We start from the raw sequence: 19,731 nt of genomic DNA on the forward strand, positions 1-19,731 counted from the left end.
AATAAAACATTTTTAGGGGTGCCTGGGTGGTTCTGTCGGTTGGGCATCATGATCTTGCGGTCTGTGGGTTTGAGCCCCACGTTAGGCTCTGTGCTGACAGCTCAGAGCCTGGAGCCGGCTTTGGATTCTGTATCTCCCTCTCTCTCTGCCCCTCCCCCTCTCATGCTCTGTGTCTCAAAAATAAATAAACATTAAAAAAAAAGGAAACATCTTTAATATGTGCCCTATATGTATAATTATTTGAAAGTTATATATATATATATATATATATACACACACACACACATATATATGTATATAATAAAGAGAGACTTGGAAAGTATAAAAAAGATGAAATTACTTTTTTGAATGTTATCTAATAGAGCCTTTTTGGGTCCAGTAAAATATTACTAGCTTTAGTGCAAGCAAAGTGATTGCTTTCATTCTGTCGCAACCAATTCCAGAGCTGATTCAGGTTTCCTTAGTTTTTATTGGACGTCGTTTTCTGTCTCAGGATATCACCTTGTATTTAGTTGTGTCTTTTTTTTTTTTTTTTAATTTATGTATTTTTGAGAGACAGAGGCAGAGCATGAGCAGGGGAGGGGGAGAGAGGGAGACACAGAATCTGAAGCAGGCTCCAGGCTCTGAGCTGTTTGTTAGCACAGAGCCTGACGCGGGGCTCGAACCCACGAACTGCGAGACCATGACCTGAGCTGAAGGGGGATGTTCAACCGACTGAGCCACCCAGGCACCGCTTGGTTGTGTCTTTGTAAGCTCCTCCTGACCATGACTGTTTCTCTGACTTCCCTTGTTTTTGATGATTTTGGCAGTTCTGGGGACTGCTGGTCAGGTATTTTGTAGGATGCCCCTCTATTGGGATGTGTCTGATGTTTGTCTCCTAAGACCCTGAGGTTTTGTGTTACTCGGGAGGAAGAATACAATGTCATGCTCATCACACCATATCAAGTCACTATGACTTAATCCCTGTTGCTGGCATTGCTCACCTGGCTGAGGTGGGGTCTGGCAGTGTCTGTCCTGGGAAGATACTCTCACCAAGTCCTCCTCCCTCCTCCACACTGAAGGAGTGGAGTGTTATGCTATGCTCTTCCATATTTTATTATTTTTAAATTGTGTTTGAAGGTTTAGAGCAATTAAAAGTCTGGCCCAAGATCTATTTGTTTCATTACTTAATGGCTAGCAAAGCCGAGGTTTTGATCGTAGTGATGGTTTGATGGGTATATTTAAACTTGTACACTGTTAGTATGTGTAGTTGACTGTGTATCAGTTACACCTCAAAGTTGTTAAACAAACAAAAGGCTGGGAGGGGGGCGCCTGGGTGGCTCAGTCCGTTAAGCGTCCGACTTCGGCTCAGGTCATGATCTCTCGGTCTGTGGGTTCGAGCCCCGCGTCAGGCTCTGTGCTGACAGCTCAGAGCCTGGAGCCTGCTTCCGATTCTGTGCCGCCCTCTCTCTCTGACCCTCCCCCGTTCATGCTCTGTCTCTCTCTGTCTCTCAAAAATAAATAAATGTAAAAAAAATAAAAATTAAAAAAAGAGCTGGGAGGGACACCTTGCACAAACAGGCTGGATGAGAGAAGTGGGTTATTGGCTCTGCCTGTTCTAGCACAATCCTATCAGTCAATTCTGTTTCTGAGTTTAAGTACACAAACAGGGCTTTTAGGGGAGACATCACTTTCAACAGCAAAATAACCTAGTAATGGACACCATTCCACACATTTGTTTTCCAATTTCTCCATTGCATAAGCTTCTTCGGAGAAAGCAAATCAGGGGGTGCCTGGGTGTCTCAGTTTGGCGTCCAGCTTTGGCTCAGGTCATGATCTCATAGTTTGTGGGTTCAAGCCCCACATCAGGCTCTGTGCTGAGAGCTTGGAGCCTGGAGCCTGCTTAAGATCTTGTGTCTCCCACTCTCTGCCTATCCTGTGCTTGCGCTTTGTCTCTCTGTCTCAAAAATAAACATTTAAAAAATTGAAAGAGAGAGAGAGGGAGGGAGGGAGGGAGGAAAGGAGGAAGAAAAAGCAAATCAGGGGCTCCTGACTGGCTCAGTCGGAAGAGCTTGTAAGGGCTTGGTCTCGGGGTCGTGGGTTCAAGCTCCACGTTGGGCCAAGGGCTTACTTAAAAAAAAGAAAAAGCAAATTATAACAGGTGTTTTTAGCTTAAAAAAAACTTAACAAACAGTGCAACATCTTTTAAGTTCAACAACTTTTTAAATACTTTGTCGCAATATGAATCTGCATGAAACAAAATGTTTTCTTGGTCACTTCCAATCTTATTTTAAAATATTGCAAAGATTCTACCATATTTTAAGTGTTCCTGATTTTTATCAAAATAACCACACTGAAGACATTTCATAACATATTGTACATTTAAGTTTTCCACGTGGGCTAGCACCAGAACTTTATCTGGAAATATTTCCTTATTCTACCAAAGCAGCCAATCCGATGACATTACGTTTTCTGAAATTTTTCACAATACGTTCTTTTCCATAAAATAAGATAAAATGTAAGAGGCAGCTATAATGTTACAAGTGGGAATTTGAAGCCAACTTGGCTGGCTCTTCCTAATTTGGCTACCTACTAGGTAGGGGCTCAAACTCATGACCCCAAGATCAAGAGTCACATGCTCTTTTGACTGAGCCAGCCAGGTGCCCCAGGTATTATTATTTTAAACTGTTGAAAACATATCTTTTCCAGTACACAGGGCTTGCTAAAGGAACAGTACTTTGGTCTTGATGATTTATAAGGGTTTTTTTTTTTTTTTTTTTTTTAAATAGGCTGTATGCCCAATGTGGGGCCCAATGCAGGGCTCAAAACTCCTGACCCTGAGATCAAGAGTTGGACACTTAATCAACTGAACCACCCAGGCACCCCAATGATTTAGAATTTTTTAACCAACTTCTTGATCAGATGATAATTATTGTAACCTGATATTGTGGCCATTGAAGGCTTGTATTAGGAGTAGAAATGTCATTATGGGGGCGCCTAGATGGCTCAGTGGTTAAACATCCACTTTGGCTCAAGTCATGATCTCACGGATCAGGAGTTTGAGCCCCTCATTGGGGCTGTCAGCGCAGAGCCTGCTTTGGATCCTCTGTCTCCCTCTCTCCCTGCCCCTCCCCTGCTTACACACACACACACACACACACACACACACTCTCTCTCCCTCTCTCTCTCTCAAAAATAAACATTTAAAAAAAGGGGGGGTTTCCTGGGTGGCTCAGCTGGTTGAGCAGCCAACTTTGGCTCAGGTCATGATCTTGTGGTTCGTGGGTTTGAGTTCCTCATCAGGCTCTGTGCTGACAGCTCAGAGCCTGGAGCCTGCTTTGGGTTCTGTGTCTTCCTCTCTCTCTGCCCCTCTCCTGCTTGTGCTATGTCTCTTTCTCAAAAAATGAATAAACATTAAAAAATTTAAAAAAAAATACAAAGCTTTGAAGCAAACCTGAGTTTGAATTCCAACTCTATACTCAAATAAATAAATAAGTAAATAAATGTCATTGTGGACATTTTCTTGTTCTGTGCTTGAAGTACTGGTATTATCTACTTAATTGCAGTGAAGATAATATTTTGCAACAATCTTGTAAAACCACACAGACGTATATTACGTTATTTGATTAAAACTTAAGTTCTTTTAACTAGGCACATGAGCACTGAACTTAGAATGTAAGCAAATGAGTTAGGGTACTTTGACTTTTTTTTTTTTAAGTTTATTTACTTATTTGGAAAGAGAGAGAGATTGAGAGAGGAAGAGGGGCAGAGAGGGAGACAGAAAATCCCACTAATAGTGCAGAGCCCCATGTGGGACTCAGGCTCACAAACCACGAGATCATGGCTTGATCTGAAGTCAGATGCTTAACTGACTGAGGCAACCAGGCGCTCCAGGGTACTCTGATTATTTAGAAAGCCCACGTAGGCCCCATGTAGCACTGTGGGACTGGGAGTAGGCTGAGGCATACACATATCAGATGGAAAAAGGGGTGAACTTGGATGTGTGGGTGATAGGGTTAGGGGAGGGGAAGTCTCACAAAAGGAAGTGCTCAGTGCTGCTGTCTAGACAGAGTATCAAATAAGTAGTAGCTTGGGGTAAATAAAATGCCTTTTGGGGATGCCTGGTGGCTCAGTCAGCTCAGGTCATGATCTCGTGGTTCAAGAGTTTGAGCCTGGCGTTGAGCTCTGGGCTGACAGCTCAGAGCCTGGAGCCTGCTTCAGATTCTGTGTCTCTGTCTCTCTCTCTGCCCCTTCCCTGCTCATGCTCTCTCTCTCTCTCTCTCTCTCTAAAAAATAAACGTTAAGAAAATTAAATTCTTTCTAGAAAGGCTCTGAGAGCACCTCCGGACTACCAGCTCAGCACCTGCAGTTGCCTAGTTCACAGACACGAGGGTACCTTTTGAGCAGCGCTCCTATATCTGGAAGATTTCCATATTAAGGGTCCTGCCTACGCAAGGCAGGAAACAGAACTCGACTTCTCAACTGGCTTGTAGGTAGGGCACAGACCTAACTCAGGATTGCCAATGAGATGAACTCACAGGAGACTCATTCAGGAGGGAATAAAGAAAGGACACAGGTCAGTCTCTGGCTGGAGTAACAGTAGAGGCAGGCAGCTTTGAGGAACAGGGTCAGTCTCACAGGGATGAGCTGGACAGGAGCAGCAGGGACTTCCTGAGCAGCCCTGTACTGTGGCTGGCCGTGTTCCTGGCTGTGTTTCCTCCCCTCTTGCCTCTCTGGCCCTCCCAAAGATTCTATGAACTTCCTAAGAATCTTTTAATAATTTCTTTTTAACTTTTTCCCCCTTCAAATTAACTAGAGAATTCTGTTATTTGTAAACTGGCATGTTGATAAAAACTCCATTAAAATCAAAGTCACTGAACTCTAATGAGAAAACTGTACCTGTGACCTTCATTTAACAAAGGAGATATGACAAAAAAAAAAAAAAAAAAGTGACATGAGAGTAAGGACTCTCAGTGTGGGGAAAAAATACAGATACAAGATAAAGTTCTGTCAATTCCCTGTGGTCCTTAATTTGAATTGGAAACATCAATATAAATTTCTTGGGTATTTTATTTCTTTAAAAAATTCCTAGCTTTGTCCACCAAATGTCCCAGAAGCAATGATCAACTAAGTAGTAATAAATATCCCTGGTACCCAGGAGATTATCTTGAAATACCATTTCTCACTAAAAAAGACACAGGATGTCCTCAAGAAATGGCTGGTTGCATGTCTGGGCAGGGAATAAATGTATAAGAAGAACCTGGAACATCTTACCAGAAAGCAAATCAATGATCAAAGATGATTAGAACTGGATCAAAAGTAAGAGCCAATTAGAAGAGGCTCCCACCTGTCAAAGAGGGGACAATTTCAGCATCACTAAGCATAAAAATGACAAGGAACCAAAACATAGCAAATATGTTTAAAAATCCAAGAATTCATAATAATACAAAAACAAGCAAACACGCTCCATTTGGTTCTTTTGGAAGATGTTAGAGATTTAACTATTTTGAAACTGGTAAAAAAGGGAAAGACTCAGGCCTTTACCCTTCTTTTCCGATACAAACATTACCAGTGGTTGACGATATAGATGGGAAATTTTGCTTTATAGAGATATTTCAGCCAGTAAATAAACAAGGAATGATAAACTGAAAAGTTACTGTTCACATTTCCTGAATTTAGAACCTAAGCATGAAGCTGGAAATAGAAGAGATGGCCAGACAGTGCCTCATATTGAAGAAGACACCACCACATGTGAAGTTACCTTCCCTCCCCTCCACAAAAAATCACACTTAAAGAAAAAGAAGACAATGTTTAGCGTTGCCTGACTGGCTCATTCAATAGAGCATTCGACTCTTGACTCTTGATTTTGAGGTCGTGAGTTCAAGCCCCAAGTTGGGTGTGGAGCCTACTTAACGAAAGAAAAAAAAAAAATCAAACCCTTATCTGATTAAGCCTCTAGCTACTACAATTCCCAGGATATACAAAGGGCAAGGGAACTCACTAACTAGACAACAGTTTGAGACGACAATCAGCAAAATCCCGGATGTGGGAAGTCTGCAGAACAAATGATAGGATTTCTTCAGTAAACAAATTGTAAAGGGAGAAAACAACAAGTGGGAAGCACTAGATTAAGGGACCTAAAAGACACATTTAAAACAAAAGAGAGGGGTGCCTGGTGGCTTAGTAGGTTACGTGACTCTTGATTTCGGCTCAGGTCATGATCTCGAGGTTTGTGGGATTGAGCCCTGAGTTGAGCTCTATGCTGACGGTGCAGAGCCTGCTTGGGATTCTCTGTCTCCCTCTCCTTCTGCCCCCCCCCCACTCCTGCACATGCGCACTCTCTCTCCCTCTCTCACTCAAAATAAATAAATAAACTTAAAAAAATAAATAAATAAAAGAGACAAGGAACAGGCCAAAGCTAAACTGAAGTGTGTAGTGCTTCAGGCCTGGATGATAAAGCCATAGAAAGAAAAATCAGAAAATAGTCACCTCAGATGTTAACATTGTGGCCGCTCCTAGTGGGGGGTTGGGGCACAGGGGTTATTTATGGGACAGGCGCACAGAGGGCCCGGGGGCGGGCTGGTGTTGACAGGTTCCGGTTCCTCTCACGGGTGGCGATGACTAGGGTGTTGCTGTAGAATAATCCAGTAAACTGTGTACTTGTTTGATGCTGTTTAAGTGCTAACAGAAAACCGGAAACATTTACTTACATTTTCACTTATTCATTTAGGTTTTAAATATTTTAACAAACACTTTTTGTGAGGTGGAGAAATCAACAGACACTGCTCCTTGCCTTCAGGAGTTTGTGTTCTGAGAGGGCAGTGATGTAGCGCCCGGGATCTTGCACTGTAATCACAGCAGATCGGATCAGAGAGGAGCCGAGGGGAAGAAGGCAGGGCTTCAGGAGGTGGTTGGGGTGCGGTCCAGGGAGGAGATGAGAGATGATGGTGGCTTGGAAGAAGGACACAGCACTGGAAAAGAGGAATAGATAGATTTCAAATATACTTTGGAGGTGGAACTGTCCAAGACCTTGAGAACAGGGCGCAAACCCAGCTGGAGCGGACTATACCAGACGGGATTTGTTTGTTCCTTGTTGTTTGTGAGTAGGATAAGGGAAAAGAAGTCAGTGAAGTCTTTTGAACTGTTTTGACCAAGTGGATGATGAAGCCACTTGCTAAGATGGCTGGATCCATAGTAACCTAAGTGAGATGGGACTCATGGTATTCAAGCCTGGTGGAGGTGCCTGGCTCAGTCAGTAGAGCATGTGACTCCTGATCTCAGGGTCATGAGTTCAAGCCCCATGCTGGGCCTACAGCTCACCTACAAAAATAAAATAAAACCTGCTGTCCCGCTAGGAAAGAAGGGTTCCTAGAGCATCACTGCTGGTCTTATGGAGCTAAGAAATGCCTTGCACACAGAAGGCACTCAGTGCTATTCTCTGAATGCAATACACCTGAAGTGCATTTAATGTAATTCCAGATCAAGAGGAAGAAACGTGGGCCAAGACCCTTCTCTACAATTGATCACTGTGTCACGTCAACTTCCTGAGTGCTGAATGTGACAGAGGAGCAAATTAACTATACATCATTACATTAAACCCATTTGGTTTCCTTCTCATAAAATTAGGATATATAAACTAAATACTTTTATTCCTGCACTATAAATGGAGAAACACAAGAGCAGAAGCCTGAGCAGGGGATGATATACTGATATTCTCATCAGCTTCATGGGCTGTCCTCACTCGTTTCTTGCAGCTTTTTTTTCTTTTTTTTAAAGTTTATTTATTTGTTTTGAGAGGGAGAGAGTGAGCGAGCAGGGGAGGGGAGAGACAGAGAGAGGGAAAGAGAGAATCCCAAGCAGACTTCATGCTGTCTGTGCAGAGCCTGACGTGGGGCTCACTCTCATGAACCATGAGATCAAGAGTCAGATGCTTAACCAGCTGAGCCACCCAGGCGCCCCTCTTGCAACAACATTAAACAGCTCTTATGTGGATCAGCACAATCAAATGCCCTGTAACGTAAGCTCTGATTGAGGAGCATACCAATTTCTGGGAGCACTGAGGTTAATATGCCTGGAGAAAGTTCCACTGGGTGATATTTTAGCTTAATTTGGATTTCTGCAGGACAAGGGGAAAAGGTGGGGCAGGGTGAAGTAATCAGGCAGGGAGAAGGCTGAATCACCTTGGGGCTACCAAACAACTCATATTTATACCTTGCATTTTTACCTTGACAGGGAAGTGGTAGAGCAGCAGCAGCACAAAAGCAAAAGTGGGGCTAGTGCCAGCACCATAAACCCCTTTGTTCCAGAAGGTGTGGATACATTCACAGATGTATCCATCTGTATCCGTAAGTCGTTCACTCTGCTCCACCCCTTCATTCCAATCCTCCCCCACACCCCACACCTCTTGTCAGACTTCTCCTGGCAGAAGTGAGACTAGCCTGCTGGCCTGGCACAATCTGCTTCAGCTGGGTCTGCCACCCACCCCCCTGTTCTCGCCATCTTGGACAGTGACAGAGCTCTGGGATTTTAAACTGGGGCTGGGTCTACCCAAAGTGGCCCCCCTCTCTCCCGTGTTATCATCAGCTGAAGCCTGTTTTTTGGCCTGTAGTCAGGTCCATACTTGTACAAGCTCTGCATGGCTCTGGCCCCAAGGGCATTGGGCTAATTGGGGAGGTCTTTGAAGGGGGTCCCAGTGACACAGCCCTGCCTTCCCCAGCAGACAGAGTCCTGGGGTCAGGGTGAGAAAGGCTTATCCTCAGATGGCTGACAGCTTTGGAGTGGGGGTGTTTGGAGCAAGCAGGGGACGATGGAGGCTGCATGAGTCGGTCTTTGCCGCAAAGAAATGACATGGGCCTCATGCTGAAATGTGGGTTTGAGTCTGGGTTTACCCCTTAAGAGTGTGAGAACCTGGCTACATCCTTTAGGCTGCATGCCCATGGCTTTCTTCACTTACAATTTAGGAATAAAAGTACTTATCTCACATAATACAATTTTACGAGGATTAAACCAAATTGGTTTAATGTAAATGGGCCTGACACAGTGATCGTAGAGAATGGTCTCCGTCTGAATCTTTTCCTCTTAATCTGGAATCACAGTAAATGCCCTGCATACGTATTGCGTCCAATAGCACTAAGTGCCTTCTGTGTGCAAGGCATTTATTAGCTCTGTGGGATAAGAGATGATGCTCTAGGAACCTAGAAGACGATAGGAGACACTCCTTTTTCAGCAGAACAGCATGTTTTAGTGCCACGAGCCCTATCTCGTTGTTGTTACCTTGGATCTGGCTTACTTTCAATCACCCACACTAACTGAAGGGTATCATGTCATTGGTAATGGTAGTGCCTACAATGTACTGTCGGTGACTTTGTCCTACTGTGCAGAAAATTATTTTTGATAGCTTCTCTTTAGCTTTGGAATGCTTTCTATAGGCAACGGCAGACTTATTTTCCTTTATTAAATTGACACGAATTATTTTGCTAGTGTTCTATGCTCTGAGGACTCAAAGTTGAGTGAGACACTGGCAGAAATGCAAAAAAAAAAAAAAAAAAAACAGGTGACAAATCCCATGATAAAGGTACAAGCAGATGTACTTCTGGTTTAGAGGGAAAGAAGATCTCATGGAGGAGGTAATATATCAGGATGGGCTAGGTTTGCCGCAATGTTGAATGACCGTGAACTCTCAGTGGCTTCACGTCCTGGAAGCTGACTTCTCACTCATGCTTCATAGCCAGTGCTCATGGCATCTGCAAGAGTCTCCGCCCACTGCAGCCCCTTAGGATCACAGGGAGATGGAGGTTTTGTCTGTACAAGTACCTCACTGGGGAAGAGAGCTTGGGAGTGCGTATTACTTCCTTAGGCCCCTACCTGGAAGTGGTGTTTATTGTTTAACATTTCCTCGTTCACAGCGAGCCATATGACCACACCTAACTTCAAAGTGGAAGGAGTGCAATCCTCGCCTGTGCCCAGAAGGCAGAACGCTAAAAGCCCTCAGTGAATAACGACAACACACTCATGACTACCGTGGGAGACTTTGTCCCAATGTGCAGAGACGAGTGTGAAGGAGAAGGGCTTGTCAGTGCACAAGGGCCTTTAGGAAAGCTGCACATGTCGGAAAGTCTGGTTTCAGGGACAGGGTCCAAACAGGAATGCTGGGAAGCAAGCTTGCAAAGGAAGACAGGTCACACTGTGAAAGCCATGCTAAGGAGGCTGGATTTGATCCAGGAGACACTGAACGTTCTACAGAAGCTGTGGCTTCGGAAGAGTAACTTGAGGGGCTCCTGGGTGGCTCAGTCAGTTAAGCGTCCAACTCTAGATTTTGGCTCAGGTCATGATCTCACGGTTCATGGGTTCAAGTGCTGCACTGGGCTCTGTGCTGGCAATGTGGAGCTTGCTTGGGACTCTCTCTCTCTCTCTCTCTCTCTCTCTCTCTCTGCCTCTCCCCAGCTCTCTCTCTCTTAAAATAAATAAATTAAACTTAAAAAAGGAAGAGTAACTTACAGGAGGGATCAGAGGATGGCAAACTGGAGACAGGAGATCCATTTGCTCTTATGTAAATCCAGGAAAAGGGTGATAAAGGTTTGCTTCCAAGGGGTCTTCTAAAGGGGTAGGAAAGAAAAGAGCTATACATATAAGCAACTTGAGAGAAAGACTTCACCGGATTTGGAACTAATTAGATACAAGGTATAAGAGGGTGGACAGTGAAAGATAAGTCCAAGATTTTGAGCCTAGGAGACCACTGTTACAGCTAGAGAAAGAGTGGAAGATGGTCAAGTCTGGAAAGGAAGTTTGGGGTTTGTTGTTTGCACAGTGGGAATTTTTATTTTACTTTTGTTTCCCAGCACCTATAACAGTAGTTAGCATATAATATGTGCTCGATAATATTTGTTGATTATGTAATACCAGTAGAGCACAAATGGAGAAGTTCTCAAGCAATTATTACTGTTTAAAGTCTTTTTTTTTAAGTTTATGTATTTATTATTCCAGAGAGAGAGAGAGAGAGAGAGAGAGAGAGAGAGAACAAGCAGGGGAGGGGCAAAGAGAGGGGGCGGGGGAGACACAGAATCCAAAGCAGGCTCCAGGTTCTGGGCTATCAGCACAGAGGCGGATGTAGGGCTCTGAACTCACTGTGAGATCATGACCTGAGCTGAAGTCAGATGCTTAACGGACTGAGCCGCCCAGGCGCCCACTCCCCCACCCCCCGCCCAGCAATTATTAATGCAGAATTGGGACTCTTTCTGATGTCAGTAAGAGGAAGGCAGATTTACCTATTTGAAGCCATAAGATGAGATGAGTCGTCAAGAAAGTGTAGAGAAAAAAGGGGGGAGGCTGAAGAGATTACTTTGGGAACCTTGACATTTAGAGGTCAGAAAGTAGAACCAGGGAAGGTGAACATTTGAGGATGGAATCAATCAGTACTGGCTGCTGCAAACAGGTGCAGGATGCTGGGGACAGGTAAGATGGCGTTTGGTGGAGCAGCTGGAGTCTTTGGTCACCCACCCAGGGAAAGGTGGACACGAACGACAGCAAGGGCCTCCTAGCAGTGGGGGACAGGTAGCAACAAGCCACGGGGCAGGAGAGCAGTGGCTGGAGGGGAGGCTGGGTCAAGGGGCGGTTCCGGTGTTTGTCTGGTTTGGAAGGGTTATAATTGAGACCTGGTCATTTAGCAAGGTGGAGAGGGATTGAAGACGCAAGAGGGAGGGAAAGAAACCATGGGTGGCATCCAGGAGGCGGATGGAAGGGTCATCCCCCAGCGCAAAGGGCCACCTCTAGGAGAGGGAGAGAGCGGGGTGAACTCATTTTTGTTGCTGTTAGGTACTCACCGAGGGCCCAGTAAGCGCGGGGCACAGTTAATGCTCATGGCCACCACCGCGCAGGTCTCCGGGTCTTACTTGTCCCTCATCTCCCCGCCCGTGGCCTTGTGTTTCCCTTCGCCCCGAGAGGAGGAGGCAGGCCCCGAGGGGAGGAGGCAGAGCGGGGCTCCGCGCGGGGCGGGAACCGACGAGGGGGCGGCGGGGCCTGGGAAAGGTGCGCCGGCGAGGCGGACGGACGGCGGGGCGGGCCCCGGGGAGGCCACACCCTGAAACTACCTGCCTGGGACAGGAAGAGTGAGGGCGAGAGCGACCGCCGGCTGCCAGCACGCGGGGTTGCTACCGGAACTCGGCACGCCCCGCGCCCCCCGTGTCCCCCGCGCTCCTAGCGCCCCGGTGCGCCCCTGTGCGCCCCGCGCCCTTCGCGCCCCTAGCGCCCCGACGGCGATGGGAGCCAGCCGCCCGCGGGGACCACGCCTCTGAGACCCGCGACCGACCGCTGGTACCATGAAGAGCAATCGGGCACGCAAGGGCGGAGGGGGTTCCAAGGACCTCGGCGCAGGACTCAAGTACAGCTCGCGGCCTCAGGTTGGCGAGGGGCGCGGCGGGCTTTGCGGGCATCGTCGGGGCCCGGGAAGCCACCAGTGTGGCCGGGAGCGGGGCGACGGGAGCGGGCGCCGAGGGCCCGGGCGCTTTGTCTTGGCAAAGGGAACCGCTCCATTGCCCATTTGTGGCCCGGGCGCTGGCCGGCCCGACAGGTGGAATTTCCTGTTTGGCGGGTGCCTGGCGGACCTTTGGTACCAGCCCTGCCGCGCGCCAGCCCAGGTGGAGGCGGCCCAGGTGGAGGCGGCAACCCTCGGGTCCTTGGAGACTCCGAGTCTCTCCTCCAGCCTTCCTGCCCACTCGGTCCTTTCCCTGACCCGAGAAAAGGGCTCCATCTCGGTCCCTCCATTAACTCCGCACTCTTAGTGCACATCTGGAAAGGACCAGGGGCGGAGGCCCGGAGTGTGGTGATTTGGGCTGAGCAAGGATGGTTTCCAGGGGGCCTTGGGGTCATAGCCATCCTTGGTCGCTGCGGGAGTTCGTTGTTTTCCTTCCTGGTCAGAGGGCATTTTGCGACCTTTGCAGAGGGCTACTGGGAGACCAGAGCTCTGAGTGCCATAGAGCCTGGTGCTAAGGACCCCAGGGTTGGACTTGTCTGGCCTTCTCTAAGAGGGTATGAAGCCCTTTGGGAAGGTGATTTTGTGAGAAGGGATGTAAGAACATGTGTCTTGAGCCTTTTGGAAGATGCCCAAGCAGGAAGCTCTTGTTTGGCAGACAAAATCACCGGGGACCTTAAACCTTGATGTAAGAGTTGGGGATGGGTTGGTGCTTTATTGATGGACACACCTAGTGGCAGTGCCCAGGCAGGACTAGCAACCGTACCTCTGCCTCTGTCCAGCTGGGACCCTGGGTTTCCCTGAAATGCCAGAGAAGCCCAGGTCATGGCTGGCGCTGGGTGGGTGCTGGGGGTGGGGGCGTATTGTGAGGGAGCTTTCTCCCTCATGCAGGTGAGGGGTGGCTCTGCATGGCCCGCACTCTTTCTACTCTCCTGGTCCTGTAACATCTGCTGCCTCAGGTTGCGCCATTGCTTCACATAGGCCAGATTTTGTAGCTCTCTGAAATCAGTTCCTTTTCTCCAAGCAGCATCTTGACTTAAGACCAGATTCTGGGGCTGCTGTGGCTAGCTGGACCACAGATAGCAGCTGGGCTTGGGCACTCTTGTTTTCTCCATTTTTCACTTCCTATGTGGAAGGAAACATGGATAGGGCAGCCAGCCTGGAGGCCTGGGCCTGTGTTCCTGCGGAGGCTCCCTGCTCAAGGCAGGTTCCCCAGATGTATGCCTTCTGTTTTCCTTTCTGTAACTGCCATGTTTACGAATCCTTGATAATTACGAATTGTTGATAATTGCCCATTGGGGCTCTAGACTCCTGCCTCCTCAGCAGAGGGCCTGCTGTTTGGTATTTGTTATTTCAGGGCAGGCTTGTTCCCACCCACCCCCCCAACTTCCCTTTGTGGGATTCTGCAGTCTTCCTCTGTGCTGCCTCTCTGCCCACACCCCCTCCCCTACCGGGGGCTGGGCCTGGGCTCATCCCCACACTCCTGTCAGCTGGCTTTCTCTTGTCCCATGCAAGCCCTTGCTCATTTTCTCATCTTCTGTGAAGCTCATGCATTCTCTATTCCATTGGGTTCTTCCTTCCACCTCTGATTCTGTGACTTTTCTTCATGCGGGTCACCCTTTCTGTCTTTTCTCCTGCTGAGCTCCATTGAACCACCTCTGTACCTAGTCCCGGGCTGGGCACTAGGAGGGATGGAAGGTTCTCAAAGACAAAATAAGATATGATTGTTTCCTTAAGGAAATTACAGTCTTGAAAGCCATGCTAAGAGAGCTGTGCAAAAGTTAGATGTGGTGCAGTGTGCCCTGAAGAAAGTAGCTTGCTGTGCCCAAAGCTCATTTCTGTTTCTCCAGGAAGTCATTGAATATTCCTTCCCATTCCATGCCTTAGCAGAAAGCTCACTCTCTGGATCACCCTGCAGTGTTTGCAGTCAGGGTCTGCAGACTCTGCCTTGACCTGTTCCCTGACCAGGAGGTGCAGCTTCTGCCCCAGGATTTGCCTGGCTGGGTCATGCTGAGCCCCACCTGGGGACTATTGTTTCCGAGTTCCATGTTCTGGCATTCCCATTCCTGCACGGATGGAATAGGGTCGGTCTTAAAATTCTTGTATGTGACTGCATCCTTCCCAAGGCTGATGACTCTGGCCCCTGCTTACCCAACCCTGTTCCCAGTAAGTAGGAAGTGGCCACCTCAGTGTTCCCTACTGTCTCTGGGGCCCTGATGTGCACATGGTGTTTGGGGATCGTGTGAGCCCTCCCTCCATGAGAGCAGATGTACAGATGCCAATTATTATGGCCACCAGTGAGAACTGGGAAGCCCGCCTCACTGAGTTTCTGGGCCCTTGTTGTGAGTGTCTGGGCCCTTGAGTGTCTGGGCCCTATTTGATGGAGCTATAAAAGTACTTTGAGCTCCATTGGTTCCTTCTCAAGTCAAGATTGCCCTGGGTAGGAGTCAATATCCCCCAGGCATATGGAGACCAGGACTGGGAAATCAGGTGTGGGGGCTATTCAGAGTCATCTCTGGTAACTGGTCAAACATTCACTCATCTATGTAACAAATATTTATTACATACCTACCTACTGAGCATGTGCCAGGTACTGGACAATGACATTTGAGAAAGATCCTAGTCCTATAGCCCCTGCCTTCAAGGAATACCCAGTATAGTGTGGAATATGGGGCGGGGGGTTAACTTCTGTGTGTATGATAAGTACTGGATTCCAGAGAAACCCAGGGTGGGCACCTAGGAAACAGCTAATCCAGGCTTGAAGGGTCAGGGTAGGGGAATTGGGACCTGAGGCCATCTGTGAGTTCCAGAGTGTCCACCACGGAGCTAAGACCTGGTGCCTCCGCTTTTCTGGTGGGTGATCTCAGATGTTACCTAATCTGAGCCTCAGTTTCTGTGGCTATAAAATGGGGATGACATATGTGTTACAGGTTTGTTGCAAGAATTAACAGGGATACTTTACATGAAAGCCCTTTGTAAGTTGCAGCCTGGTGTATAGATCACACAGTTTTGATTTCTTTCTTTTTTTAATTTAGTATTTTATTTTATTTTATTTTTTAAATTTACATCCAAGTTAGCACATAGTGCAACAATGATTTCAGGAGTAGATTCCTTAATACCCCTTACCCACTTAGCCCATCCCCCCTCCCACAACCCCTCCAGTAACCCTCTGTTTGTTCTCCATATTTAAGAGTCTCTTCTGTTTTGTCCCCCTCCCTGTTTTTATATTATTTTTGCTTCCCTTCCCTTGTGTTCATCTGTTCTGTGTCTTAAAGTGCTCATATGAGTGAAGTCATATGATATTTGTCTTTCTCTGACTAATTTCACTTAGCATAATACCCTCCAGTTCCATCCACGTAGTTGCAAATGGCAATATTTCATTCTTTTTGATTGCCGAGTAATACTCCATTGTGTGTGTGTGTGTATACATTATATATATATATATATACCAAATCTTCTTTATCCATTCATCCGTCGATGGACATTTGGGCTCTTTCCATACTTGGGCTATTGTTGATAGTGCTGGTATAAACATGGGGGTGCATGTGTCCCTTCGAAACAGCACACCTGTGTCCCTTGGATAAATGCCTAGTAGTGCAATTGCTGGGTTGTAGGGTAGTTCTATTTTTAGTTTTTTGAGGAACCTCCATACTGTTTTCCAGAGTGGCTGCACCAGCTTGCATTCCCACCAACAATGCAAAAGAGATCTCTTTCTCCGCATCCTTGCCAACATCTATTGTTGCCTGAGTTGTTAATGTTAGCCATTCTGACAGGTGTGAGGTGGTATCTCATTGTGGTTTTCATTTGTATTTCCCTGATGATGAGTGATGTGGAGCATTTTCTCATGTGTTGGTTGGCCATCTGGATGTCTTCTTTGCAGAAGTGTCTATTCATGTCTTTTGCCCATTTCTTCACTGGATTATTTGTTTTTTGGGTGTTGAGTTTGATAAGTTCTTTGTAGATTTTGGATACTAACCCTTTATTTGATATGTGTTTGCAAATATCTTCTCCCTGGATTTCTGAGTTGGAAACAGCCTGGAGACAACAAGAAGGTGATGTAGTATTGGTAGGAGGAGTGTGCAGAGGCTGAGAACTAAGGTTGTCAGCAGGGCACTGGCCTCCCAGAAGTGCTGGCCTGTCCCGCTGAACACAGGGAATCTCTTTGGGAGGAGCTGGGAAATGAGACCACCCTTTATGCAGCTTCTATGAGAAAGATCCTTTTACGGAAAAGAAATGTGTGCCTACGACCTATGACTGACTCCTCATCCCTGTCTTCCTCCCTCCCATACAGAACGAAACTTTAAAAAACTTACTTCTTCTAGGTTCTCTTAAGCAGGTACTGGGGCTGTCTGGGATGCCCATATGCCATGACAGTGTGTGCAGCAGGTGAGGGCACAGCAGGGGAGGTGGGCAGTTCTTTAGGTGGGGACTCACCTCCCAGGCAGCCTGCCTATCCCAGGGTGCTTCCCGGCACCTCAGTCCTGGGAAGACCTGGACCTTCATGGCCTCACTTAGGGGATGGGAAAACTGAGGCAGAGAAGACAATCCTAGCTCGGTAGCTGCCTGTGTCTGAAGCCTAAGTTGTGTAAACCTGTGAGGACCCTCCGCGGGTGGATCTGCCCAGAGCCGGCTTGTTGGTGGTGACGATGCCATGTCAACACAGCCTCCCTGACCTGGGCCTGTCACGCTGCACCCTGGGGGGTGTGGCTGCCTGCCCTGTGGCTGGTGGCCGGTGGCCACTGTGATGCTGGAGTTCCCCTGGTGTCACTTCCTTCTTGGGCTTCTGGTTCTGACCAGATGGTTGGCTCATGTCTCTCCTAAGAGAGAAAGTCTGTTCTTAGAAGAAGACAGTGTGACAGAGCCACTGGGCCCAGGGCCCAAAGATGTTGCTTCTGACATTGTGCATATGCTACTGGAGTGTTGAGATCATTGCTAGCATTTGTTGATCATATACCGTGTATTATACCTCTCAGTGTTATTATTACCCTTTTATAGGTGAGGAAAATGAAGCACAGAGAGGCTAAGCAACTTGCCTAAGGTCACAGAGTGAAACAGTAGTGGGACTGGAATTTGAAGCCAGGTAGTCTGGCTCTGCTCTATTCTGCTTGGGCCTCCAGAGTGTAGGACGGCTGTCAGTCCAGTGTGCTTAGGGTGGGATGGATTACTAAGGGTGAGAAGGAGTTTGGTTTGGATAAGAAACTGGGTTTTGCTTCTTAGGATGTTTCTGAGGTGCTGGGGACTTACCAAAATTATAACGGCTGATTAGTAGACAGGAATGGGAACTTCTGGGCTTCTCCGAGAACTCTCACTCTGGCTGGCAGTGGTGAGAAGGTACTTGGGGTTTGTTCAGAAACGTATTTGGGGTTTGTTCAGAGTTCATGGATAGTAATTGCCTCTTTTTCTTTGTAAGAAGTTTTCTAGACACAGGTGTCTACTAAAATTGCTGTCTTGGAATCTCATATTTTCTGAGTTTGCTTATTCTGTCCAGGCTTGGCAACAAAATCTTTAGAATTCTTGTGATAGGTGGCAAACTGGTCAAAATCTTGAATCCCTGGTGTCTCTGAGATAGTGAGGATCGTGAAAAGGTAAAGAATATGATCACGACTGTTTCTACCCTCACTAAATATGTGTATTTCAATTCAGTATCTTTCTCTATCCACACAGCAACTCTGTGAATAAAACCGCCCAGTTTAAAGCTGAGAATACTGAGGCTCAAAAGGTATGCATAATGACCCAAAGGCAATTAGAGATAGAACAAGGGTTCAAACCTAGATCTATGTGACTTCAAAGCCTACATCTTAACTGCCAAGCCATTATACAGTTGTATTACAAAGATGATGGTCATTGATGCATATCCCCAGCAAAGTACTGGAACACGTCATTAACCAGAGTGGTGAGCACCAGGCGCCAACACAGATCCACGGAAACCTCTCACACCAAACTCGTCTGGTTTCCCCTTTTGATGAGGTTACTCATCTGGTAGACCAGGAGACTGGCTGGAGATGTGATTTCAACAAGGCTTTGAACAAAATGTAGCTTTATTTATTATACACATGATTAAAAATCATAAAGGCAATTTTAAAATAAAAAAAGGAAAGATTCACCTACCTAAGCCCACAAATAGGGTTGTTTACATTCTTCACGCTTCTTTCCACGCCTTACCTTATGCATATGTTTTATCTAGTTCCTTGTGCACACACAGTTTGTGTCCTGGGGAATTGCTGTATCAGCCTTTTATCTGCTTGGCGTGGTGGAGGCCTGGGGGCTGGTGAGCAGTGGGGTCCCAGTAGGTTGGTTGACTGTGCCTAAGAGGGTCCATGCATGGATCCATGTCACTGTGCAGGGGCCTGGGGTCTCTTCCTAACTCCCTCCTCGGTTCTGTGCCATTTCTTGTTTACTAACAACTCTGTTGAGGTCTTGGAGCATTTGCTTATCAGTTTTGTAAATGACACTCTTCTGGGAGGGGAAGGCCGATACCTCGAATGACTTAATTCTGAGTCAGAAGGAGCTGGACAGCCAACGTGATGGGGTAGCAGGAACAGAATTATGTTGATCTGTGTTAGGAGTTAAGTGCTGTGCTTAGTGACCACCCTAACAGTGGAAACAAAAACCACCTCCCTCCCGCAGTTGAGATGTGAGGAGAGTGAGAAGGAAGAAGCAGGGCACCAAAATAAATCCAATATTTTGAGTCAGTGGCAAGCTCAGTAAAACCCAGGCATGTTCTGTGGTTCCCTAAAATGTACAGTAAATTGCTCCTTCATATTTTTGTTTGGTGATACCTTTTAAAATTATTATTTAAAAAGCTAATATATACATATTTCAAGGATTAAAAAATGAGGGAAAGTACCCTAGAGAGGCATTTTAATAATTTGGTATTGCCTATGCATCTTTCTAAAAAAAAAAAAAAGTTGCTTTTTTTCTAAATACAAAAGTTGCTTTTTTTTCTAAGTTGCTTTTCTAAATACAAGGAAGGTTTTTGTTTTTTGTTTTTTGTTTTTTTTTAAATCAAGCAATAGCAAAATATGCAAAGTAGAAAGTGAAATTCCTCTGAAATTCTTTCCTCTGGGTTTTATAACCCCTCTGAATAGTTTGGCTTATATTCTCTTACAGTCTTTAATGCATAGACTAATATTTATGTGGATGTTAATATATGTGACATGTATTTTCCCCAGAATAGAATCATAATGTAATTCCAATTCTGTAGCTAAAGCCATGGTTGTAATCAGTTAATGCATCAAAATTTATTAACCCATGCTGGGATTGTGGAACAAGACAGCCCCATTTCT

At 46.4% G+C, this 19,731-nt stretch overlaps 1 protein-coding gene and 1 long non-coding RNA gene across 2 annotated transcripts in view; one reads left to right on the forward strand and one right to left on the reverse strand.

The window, feature by feature from the left end:
- Positions 1-6,685: 6,685 nt before the first annotated feature.
- On the reverse strand, positions 6,686-11,887 carry LOC122231399. The gene is made up of 2 exons (XR_006208620.1): positions 11,799-11,887; positions 6,686-6,950 (listed from the first exon to the last, which is right to left on the reverse strand). It is a non-coding gene; the product is annotated as an uncharacterized LOC122231399 (long non-coding RNA).
- Positions 11,888-12,269: 382 nt separating this feature from the next.
- The window catches only part of ST14 (ST14 transmembrane serine protease matriptase), a 41,267-nt gene continuing 33,805 nt past the window's right edge, over positions 12,270-19,731 (forward strand). The window contains exon 1 of the mRNA XM_042959361.1: positions 12,270-12,374. Within this exon, the coding sequence (XP_042815295.1) occupies positions 12,294-12,374 (81 nt within the window). The 5' untranslated portion in view covers positions 12,270-12,293. The remainder of the gene's footprint in view (positions 12,375-19,731) is intronic.

Source organism: Panthera tigris, chromosome D1 (assembly GCF_018350195.1).
Source record: "Panthera tigris isolate Pti1 chromosome D1, P.tigris_Pti1_mat1.1, whole genome shotgun sequence".
Lineage (NCBI taxonomy): Eukaryota > Metazoa > Chordata > Mammalia > Carnivora > Felidae > Panthera > Panthera tigris.